We start from the raw sequence: 10132 nt of genomic DNA, 5'->3' as shown, positions 1-10132 counted from the left end.
ACAACAGACTCATGCCACCAAGCCCCGCTCTTGAATCAAGACATACACTTAATGCAGTGGAATCTTCCATATTTTCAAGAACTAGCTTTTTGGTAAATCAGACATTTGCATTATCTAGGACAAAATATGAGAGACTGGCTTTCGAGCAATTTGGCCATCTCCAGAGCTCTTAAAACACGCTTTCAGCCAGGTAGGTGGTGGTAGTGCACGCCTTTAATCCCAGCACTGGAGGCAGAGGCAGACGGAGCATTGTGAGTTCAAGGCCAGCCCGGTGTACAAAGCGCGTCCAGGATAGTCAAGGCTACACGGAGAAACCCTGTCTCGCAAAACAAAACAAAACAAACTTTAAAAAACATGCTTTCAATTACGTAATCTTTACAACCCTAAATTGCAAGTGAAGAAACTGAGGCTTTTGGCTCCCACTGTTTCGTCCAGGAAACAGTTGACACCATTTTGCGCTCCTCTGCGTGAGACCTGGAACTGGAGGCTGTGATTGGCTGCTGGTGCTGCGGGGTAACCATGGTGACGGGAGGCGGGGCTGCAGCGGACCGCGGGCTCTAACAGACTGTGGCGGCGTGGCCCCGCGAGAGGCCGGCGGGCGCTGGGCCCAGCCCGGACCGCAGCCCCGTCCTCGCGCGATCGCGGGCGGAGAGCGGGCGCGGCCTCCTGCGGGCCCTTGATGCGGTTGAGGCGGCGCGGGCCAGAACGGAGCCGGGCCCGGCGGCGGGCGCGGTAGGAGGCGGCAGGGCCTCGGGGCCCGGGCCGGTGACTGCGGCGTCCTCACGATGGACGCCTTAGAAGAAGAGAGCCTCGCGTTGTCCTTGTAAGTGACGGGGCCGGCCGGGGTCTGCTCGACCTCGGCCTGCGGGTGCCCTCCCGGGTCGGGCATGGCAGGCGGTCCAGGGCTCCGCTCCAGAGGGGCGTTTCCTTCCTCCACGGGGCATTGTCACCGATTACCAGCGCTTCCATCACAATCCTCTGGCCTGAATCTTGGCGGTCAGCAAAGCCTAGAGGCCTTGAGCAGCACAGGCTGGTGGCGGCCACATGGGCCGCTACTGATCCGGTTACCCTCCAGTCTGGTGCCCCTCCCGCGTGTGGGCTCTCACCAGCAGATAGTTGTGGCGTTAAGAGCCAGGATGCGGTGAGTAGATCCCGCGGATAATAAGTGCGGAAGTCTGGAAATGTGCCACGCCAACCTCAGCTCCCCATATTTGCTGCTTTTGTGATTATCATACCGGTTTGGGTCACGGGTGTATTCCTGTGTTTGGAATTTCCATGCTAGGCAGTAATCCTTGATCGCTGAAACTGATGGGAAATTCATCTTGCTGTTCTTTTTAGGCGTGTTGGAAATTTACATTTGAAAAACGTTAGTGAGCTTTGCTGTTGTGATTGCGTAGCATGTGCAAGGCCTTGTGTTCAAGCCCCATCTTTACAGAAAACACACATTCAACTTATGAAATAATTGTTTGGAGCAGCACCTAATCCTGATGTGTTTTTCAGCTCCTCCGCCTCCGATGCAGAATTTGACGCTGTGGTTGGGTGTTTAGAGGACATTATTATGGGTACGTTTCTATACCACTAAGTGACCTGTGCCCCCGCTAGTTCCTTAGGTCAGTTCCTTGATTCTTACGTAGGTAGACCTTTGCTTTAAAACAATTTTTAAAAATTTATTCATTTACCCGTGTGTGTGTGTGTGTGTGTGTGTGTGTGTGTGTGTGTGTTATGGTATGAGGGGAAGAGGGGATGTGTTTCCTAGGCCACTATGCACCTTCGGAGGTCAGTCAGAGGGCAATTTTGTGGAGTTGGTTTTCTCATTCCACCTATATGTGAGTTCTGAGGATTGAAATCTATCTGGTCACCATCATATGGGAGTGCCTTTGCCTATTGGGCCATCTCATCAGCCCAAACCTCTGCTTATAAGAGCATGCAGAAAAATAAATTTGAAGAGTTAATTTTTAAAACACACAACATCAATTAAACTTTAACACAATGCACTGTAATAGTAAGGAAGCCATACTGAGCTTTCTTGTCTTGGAAACAACCTTTATTTCAAACTTTATTTCACATATACAGTAAGAGCAATTTTGGTCTTCAGATCGTTTTGAGCTTTAAGCATTTTCATGCTGCAGTACAGAACATAAACCATAACCCTATACCACACTCATCCATGCAGGAAACAAGGTATCAAATCTCTTTATTTTCTTTTTTGATGATGTTGTTTAGTTTTGGGGCTTTTTATATTATTGTTGCGTTGGGTTTTGTTGTTGTTGTTGGTTGGTTGGTTTTTTTGGTTTCTGTGTAGCCTTGGCTGTCCTGGACTTGCTTTGTAGACCAGGCTGGCCTTGAACTCACAGCAATCCCCCTGCCTCTGTCTCCCGAGTGCTGAGATTAAAGGCTTGCTCCACCACGCCCGGCTTTATTGTTGTTTTTGAGACATGGTTTCTCTGTATAGTCCCGGCTTTCCTGGAACCTACTCTGTAGACCAGGCTGGCCTCGAACTTGGAGATCCATCCTCTAGGAATTAAAGGCATGTGATGCTATGCCTGGATTGGATCTCTTTATATTCTTGATGTGCTTTGTTGGTTGGTCTGGTGTTGACAGTTTTGTTTTTAGGGTCTAACACCCAGGCCAGCCTTGGTCTTTCTGTCTTCTTGCCTCAGCCTCCCAAGTGCTAGGATTACAGGCATGAGCCACCCTATCTTCCTATTTCCTTCCACTATTAGTTTCTATTTCTGGATCCCTTTGGGCATCTATCCATTTTGCCAACTGACCAACAAGCAGTGGTAAATATAAAGTTGAAGACAAATAGGTAAGGGGGGAAAAAACCAATTTACCAGCTTTTCCAACAATTAGAAAAGGACCCTGTGGTTTGGTTTTTGGGTGTGTGGCTTAACCCAGGTTAACCTGAAAACTCACCTTTATCCGCTATCGGGATCCAAGCTCCCGCCCTCTCCTCTGGAGTTTTCAGTGGTCTTGCCCACCATGGATATCCTGCCCTACTGTGGAGAAAAGAGCTTAAGTCTAGGTCACTTTTGAAGATTTCCTTTTAGTTGTAGAAATGCTGGTTGGCTCAGTTGTCAGAATTCCCTACTCCTCTGATCTACAAAGTGAGTCCAAGACAGCCAAGGCTACACAGAGAAACCCTGTCTCAGGGGGAAAAAAAAAAGAGAGAGAGAGAATTCCCTACTCCCTGACATTGAGTGTTTGTTTTGAGTCTCTACCTGAACTCTCTGAATTCCGCCAGGCAAGCCCCTATTGGCAGTCAGGACAGCCATATTTATGCTTCAAATAAGGAGATTGGGGTCTGCAGAAAAAAGATCACTTGTCCAAGATCACACAAAGTATATGGCTGAGGTGGGCCTTGAACTTGGGCAGTCTGGCCTCTTGCAGACCCCACCCTTTAGCCCACTGTAAGTTTTTCATTTCTGCTGCTAACATATTAAAATAGGAGTAAGGGGGATAGCAAGGTGGCTCAGAAGCCTAACGACCAAGTTCAACCTGTGAGAAGGAAACAATCAACACGGAACTCCTGGGTGAGTGCAGTGGCACATGCATTAATCCCAGCTTTCAGGAGGCAGAGGCTGGAGGATCTCTGTGAATTCCAGGCCAGTCAGGGCTACACAGTGAGACTCTGTTTCAAAATAAATAAATATGTAGAGGGGAAAAGAGGACCAATGAGATGATTCCATGGGTAAAGTAGTATTTGCTGCCAAGCCCAATATTCCAAATTCAATTTCCAAGATTCTGCAATTGGACAGAAGGAAAGAACCTTGCCATGCAAGTTTTCCTCACCTCCTCCCTCATGCTGTGGCTAACATGAGCACATAAAAATAAGTAAAAGAAAAAAAAATAAGTAAAAGAAAATGTAATTTAAGAGGAAAAAAAATTAACCAGGAGAGACAGGCTTTTTGCCATTGAAGTCTTCCAATTGAGAACTAACTGACCTTTTGTATACACAATAAATTTATGTGAAGGAGAGATACCAGGTAGTTCTTTGTAGACAGTTAATGTGAGGGGGTTCGTGAGTTACCATGTTTGGTGATATTGTGGCATATACTTGGGTTTTTTGTTTTGAGGGTTTTATTTGTTTGTTTTGGTTTTGTTTGAGACAATTTCTGTGTGTAGCCCTGGCTATCGTTGAACTCCCTCTGTAGACCAAGTTGGCCTCAAAACTCAGATCCACTTGCTTCTGCCTCTACAGTGCTGGTATTAAAGGTATGTGCTACCACTGCCTGGTGTGGCCTATGCCTCTGACCCCAGTATTTAGAGTCAGGAGGATGGCTACAAGTCCAAAGCCAGACTGGTTGGTCTACATAGAGAATTCCAGGGGAGCTAAGGATATTTATATGGTGACCCTATCTTAAAAAATAAAACAGTTGCAACGCAGTATGAGCACACCTATAAGCCAGCAAACTGCATGGAATTTTAAAGTGTAGGTATATCTTACTTTTAATCGGTTTTTATATTTATATTTTATATGTGTAAGTGTTTTGCCTGCATGTATGTGGATCATGTGTGTGCCTGATACCTGTGGAGTGTAGAAAAGGGCATTTGTGAGCTGCTGTGTGGCTGCTGGGAAAGCAACACTGAGCATTGCAGCTTATTGCAAAGAATGAACTTCCCTTTGTCAGATGACGAGTTCCAGTTACTGCAGAGAAACTTCATGGACAAGTACTACCAGGAGTTTGAAGACACAGAAGAGAATAAGCTCACGTATACACCCATTTTTAATGAATATGTAAGTAGAACTGTGTTTCCTACCTGAGGATTAGGGTTTCTTTAAAATTTAAACTTAGATCCATTACGTATACTAACGTGTGTGTGTGTGTGTGTGTGTGTGTAAAAGTTTGAATTAAACCAGGCATGGTGGCACACATCTGTAATCCCAACACTCAGGGAGGCAGAGGCAGGTAGATCTCTGAGTTTGAGGCTAGCCTGATCTACAAAGACAGCCAAGGCTACACAGAGAAACCCTGTCTTGAAAAAAAAGAGGGGGCAGGGTACTAGCTCTTTATGTGCGCCAGCGTTGCTGAGAGGATGCTCATTAGAATCTGCTTAGGTCATTTTCTCTTGCCAGATCTTGGAGCTATTTCCTAAAGGGCTTTCATGAACTAGTTGATGAGCTTGCGACTTCTTGTTTAAAACAAGTTTGCCTTTTCCATAATCTTGCCTTCAGCTGTGATACCTTTCATTTGCGCGATGTGAAAACTGAACAATAGTGCCAAGAAGATGGTCAGTGGGTAAAACTTAAGGATGGAGGGAGAGAGCTGGTTCCATAGAAGTCATCCTTTGGCACCCACATGCGCACTGTGTGCGCACTCACACATCATGCACCCATATCCAGTGGCTCACAACCACCCAAATCTAGTTCCAGAGGATCCAATGCCCTCTTCTGGCCCCTACAAGCATCTGTGCAACACACACACACACACACACACACACTCACTCCCAGGTGATGCCTGCCAAGTATAGATATAGGCGCTGCACCAAAAAAAGGTCTTACTTCTTGCCAGAGAGCCCACACGTTCCTGTCTCCACGGTTGCAGATTTCCCTGGTAGAGAAGTACATCGAAGAGCAGCTACTGGAGCGCATCCCAGGCTTCAACATGGCGGCCTTCACAACAACACTGCAGTGAGTTGAGCTTCACGCTGCTTCTGTGCGTCTCCTCTTCCTCCCCGAGACTGAGGAAAACCCACTCTCCTTTTCTTCATTGGGAACACTGGGTAGCTGGGTCCTCAGTGGAAGGCCCTCTGTGCCTTTGTAAGACTTTTTTTTTTTGAAGAGATCTATTTTTTTAAGTATGTATGTGTGCGTGCTTGCATGAGTTTATGTGCATGCAGGAGCCTACAGAAGCCAGAAGCAGGTTTAAGATCCTCCAGAACAGGCAGTTGTGAGTAGCCACATGCATGCTGGGAACAGCGCTGGGTCCTCTGCAAGAGCAGCAAGTGCTCTTAACCACAGACCCTTCTCTCCAGCCACTATTTTTATTTCTTTATTTTGATTTAGGGTGGTTTTTTTTTTTTTGGTTGGTTTTTTTTGGTTGGTTTTTTGTTTTTTGAGACAGGGCTTCTTTGTGTAGCCTTGGTTGTCCTGGACTCACTTTGTATACCAGGCTGGCCTTGAACTCACAAAGATCCACCTGCCTTCGCCTCCCCGAGTGCTGTAATTACAGGCGTGCACCACCACACCCAGCTGAATTAGTTTTGTTTTCTTTTTGAGACAGGCTGGCTACAAGCTTGATCCTTCTGCCTCTACCTCCCAGGTGCTGACAGACACGCCCTCCCATGCCTGGCTTGTGCATCTTGAAGGGAGTCTATCTCCCTCTCCCTGTTCATTCACAAAGCCGACACTCTGTCCTTTGCAGGCACCATAAAGATGAAGTGGCTGGTGACATCTTTGACATGCTGCTCACATTCACGGATTTTCTGGCTTTCAAGGAGATGTTCCTGGACTACAGAGCAGTAAGTTATGACTGCCTGCCTACTTAGCCTCAGAGAGACCCACAAAAGTAAAAGGTGGAGCTACAGAGACAACCACCTGTTCTGTATCCTCGCATCCTTTGTCGCCCCGTAGTCCCCCCTACACCCCCTTCCCCGCATGGCTTTTGAGGAATTAGTAGTTGCTGCTCTGTTCTGGCCAGGATCTTTCTATGATTTGATGCAACTAGCCCAGTGTTCCCAACAAAGAGCAAGTCTCCTTCTGTCACTTCACTATGCAGGTTCTTAGGTTTCAGGCAAAGGGCAGCTGCTTTGTTTATTTATGTTCTTATTGAGACAGTGTCTTACTATGTAGCCTGGAATTTACTATGTAGATCAAGCAAGTCTCAAACTCCAAGATCCTCCTGCCTCAACTGCCCGATAACTAGGATTAAAGGCGTGGCACTGTGCCCATTCCCAGTTAAGAGTCATATTTTGTTTGTTTCCAAGACAGGGTTTTTCTGTGTAGCCTTGGCTGTCCTAGACTGGCCTCGAACTCAGAGCGATCCACCTGTCTCTACCTCCCAAGTGCTGGGATGAAAGGCATGCGCCACCACGCCTGGCCAAGTCACATTTTTAAAGCTTAGTTTATTCCTTGTTGACAAGTGTCTGCCTGCATGTACGTCTGTGCACCGCATGTGTGCCTGGTGTCCATGGAGGCCAGAAGATGGTGTAGGAGCCCCTGAGGCTGGAGTTATAGATGGTTGTGTGCTAGGATGTGGAATCAAATCCTGGCTCTCTGGAACAGCAGCCAATGCTTTCAGCCACCAACCAAGCCATTTCTCCAGCCCGAAGAAAGTTGGGTTTTTTCCACCCAGTGTCTAGAGATAACCTGCTGTCTTGCTTCTCCCTGCATGCTCCTTGGGAGCTCACACACCTCCCTGCTGGCCTCCCTGCTGTCCCCACTATCCCCAATCCCAGAGGCCCCTGCATCAAGGAAAACTTTCTCCATTCCTGGTGTCTTGAGATCTCTGCTTTCTCCTGTAGGAAAAGGAAGGCCGAGGACTGGACTTAAGCAGCGGCTTGGTCGTGACTTCTCTGTGCAAGTCATCTTCTATGCCAGCTTCCCAGAACAACCTGCGGCACTAGGTCTTAACCTTCAGACCAGAAGTGTGATCGCCATGGGGGCACCAGCCCAGCAGGCTCAGAGAAACATGGGCTAATGATGACAGATGCAACTTGTAAAGACCAGCTGTGCCACAGCCCTTCCTTCATTTGAAGTATTGATGAGTCCTGGAAAACATGACTGACCCTCTTGGCCTTTGTCCGGAAACACCTTCTTGTAGTCAGTAACCCTCATGTTCACCGCTCCCCCTCCCAGTGCAGGCACCTCTCCCAGGTGCTTCTGAGTGACTCCGCCTGTGTTGGCCACTCGACTTGGGGCCCTTCCCCAGCAACATGGTAGTGTGGCGCGTCACCAGGGTGGACAGCACACCATCATTAGCCCTTCATCCCAGCAGGCTTTACATGAGTCTTTGCGCTCCCACAACTGTTTTCACGTGAGTCAGTTCAGTCCTCAGCCTCAGTAGGGGATGTTTGGGCGTGTTTACCTAGGGAGTTAGAGGCCAGCTGCCTGCCCTGGCTTCTGAATCGCCCCCAATTCTAGCTTGACTGGCTGTGGGAGTCAACTGAGAGGTGTTCTGCCCACAAGTGAAAATGAACCCCAGTCTTACATTAACAGTCCTTTCAATAGCAAATTCTGCTGGTCTTGTAGTCCCACTGTTCTCTTAAGTCTCTAAGCATTATTTTCAAGAAACATATTTTTATAGAAGAAAACTCAGGCAAACCTAGTGAGTATGATCTTGGAATGCCCATGATCAACCACTTAAAGATCAAAGTATTATACGCTGTGTGCTTTTTAGTTGTGAGTGCTGCAAATGCAAATCTGCTTTCCGATCAGTGCCTCTCTTCCTGGGCACCAGTACAAACAGGCTGTATGCCAGATACAGGCTGCAGCTCTGTCACAACAGAATGCAGAGTGTGCTTGTGCGTGTTTGTCTACAGTCCTATCAGGACAGCATGCTAGGTGTGCTTGTGCATGCACGTCTGCAGTCCTTTGTGTAGGCCAGTGAGCTGGGTGTTGTTGGAGGGTAGAGACTGCAGTTTGTTCCTATAACAATCTCTCCTGTCAAGATGATGCTCCCCTCATCCAGCTCAGCCTGGGGGGGAGGGGGGGTGGCAGTACATAGTTATTTTGGTCATCCATCACCTTTGGTGAACTGTCACCAACCATAAGCATGTGTGTCACATCTCTAGAAAGAAGAAAACAGTTCAATTCCCAATGTATACTTTTGACTTTAACTTTTATAGTAAAAATAAGAATCCATATTGACTTTCCATGTGAGCATTCTGACTGTAAAAGGATATACGCTAAGCTCTTTTTCTGTAGCAGTGTGTCACTTAGCACTTTTGTAAAATGAGTAAAATTTGGTGTGTTTGGCTAGAATAATCATTCTATGTGTATTGTCCACTTTAATGTAACCGCTGTTGTCCGGTTATTGTTGCTTTGGTCTTCTGAGATCAAAAGCCCTCTGGGGCCAGCTCTGTAAATGCCACCTCTCTGGAGTTACCTTCCTCTTCCGGCTTCTTTTCTAATCAGGACTGCTCACTGCAGACAGATGCTGAAAACCCTTGGCAGGTTTGCTGGTCAGCCTGCCCAGTTGAAAAAAGGAAAGTGAGCTGGGTGTGATGGCGCACTCCTGTAGTTCCAGTGCTCAGGAAGCATAGGCAGGCAGATTAATGTAAGCTCGAAACCGGCCTGGTCTACAAAGTGAGTCCAGGACAACCAAGCCTACAGAGAAACCTGTCTTTAAAAAAAAAAAAAAAAAGGAAAGTGGACAAATACAAAAATAAAAGACTGCAGGCGTTGGAGAGGGCAGGCTGCTGAAGGGACTGGAGAGATGGCTCAGTGGTTAAGAGCACTTGCTTTTTTTTTTTTAAATAGTTTTATTTTATGTGCATTGGTATGTAGGTGTTAGATCCCTTGGAACTGCAGTTAGAGACAGTTGTGAGCTGCCATGTAGATGCTGGGGATTGAACCCAGGTCTTCTGGAAGGGCAGCCAGTGCTCTAACCACTGAGCCATGCTATTCTGGCAGAGGACCCTGGTTTGGTTCCCAGCACCCACATGGCAGCTCACACAAACTCCAGCTTCAGGGCATCCAATGCCCTCTTCTGGCTTCCTCAGGGACCCATATGGTGCATATATACATGTGGGAAAACATATATACATGAAACAAAAAAAAATCCCCAGAAGGTAGGCAGACTTAACAGATTTTTGTTTGGTTTTGTTTTGTTTGTTCGTTTGTTGTTTTTTTGTTTGTTTTTTCGAGAGACAGGGTTTCTCTGTGTAGCCTTGGCTGTCCTAGACTCGCTTTGTAGACCAAGCTGGCCTTGAACTCACAACGATCTGCCTGCCTCTGCCTCCCCAGTGCTGGGATTAAAGGCATGCGCTTCCATGGCCAGCTGCAAGAACAGCTTAATATTCTATGCAGGCTTGCTGATTTTGTGTCTTGGCCAAACTTAGATGCTAGATGCTTCCTCTGATGATGCTGGGTCTGGCCTATTCTATCTCATCGTTGGGCAACTGCCTTCTCAACCTGAGCAGCAGAACCTAGAATCTCTCCCCTAAATAGGCAGTGTTGGGCTATGAGATA

At 47.2% G+C, this 10132-nt stretch overlaps 1 protein-coding gene across 2 annotated transcripts; it reads left to right on the top strand.

The window, feature by feature from the left end:
- The first annotated feature begins 499 nt into the window (after nucleotides 1–499).
- ARL2BP (ARF like GTPase 2 binding protein) lies at nucleotides 500–8929 on the top strand. Of its 2 annotated transcripts, none has more exons than XM_084757351.1 (6): nucleotides 500–823; nucleotides 1501–1562; nucleotides 4632–4738; nucleotides 5547–5632; nucleotides 6366–6462; nucleotides 7465–8929. In XM_084757351.1, the coding sequence occupies exons 1-6, from the start codon at nucleotides 786–788 to the stop codon at nucleotides 7564–7566; spliced, it is 492 nt and encodes a 163-aa protein (XP_084613477.1). In that variant the 5' UTR covers nucleotides 500–785; the 3' UTR covers nucleotides 7567–8929. The 2 variants fall into 2 exon arrangements, with proteins under 2 accessions (XP_084613477.1, XP_084613476.1); XM_084757350.1 differs by lacking the exon at nucleotides 500–823 and adding an exon at nucleotides 873–1141.
- The last annotated feature ends 1203 nt before the right edge of the window (nucleotides 8930–10132 follow it).

This window comes from Acomys minous (genome assembly GCF_964271855.1).
Source record: "Acomys minous genome assembly, chromosome: 14".
Taxonomy (NCBI): Eukaryota; Metazoa; Chordata; class Mammalia; order Rodentia; family Muridae; genus Acomys; species Acomys minous.
Note: the sequence above shows the minus strand (reverse complement) of the source record. Positions and strands in the feature narration are given on the sequence as shown.

Coding starts and splice junctions, on each gene's coding strand:
- ARL2BP (XM_084757350.1), top strand. CDS start 888: ATGGCAGGCGGTCCAGGGCTCCGCTCCAGAGGGGCGTTTCCTTCCTCC. Junction 1,142..1,500: donor GCGTTAAGAGCCAGGATGCG/GTGAGTAGATCC, acceptor TGTGTTTTTCAG/CTCCTCCGCCTCCGATGCAG. Junction 1,563..4,631: donor TTTAGAGGACATTATTATGG/GTACGTTTCTAT, acceptor TCCCTTTGTCAG/ATGACGAGTTCCAGTTACTG.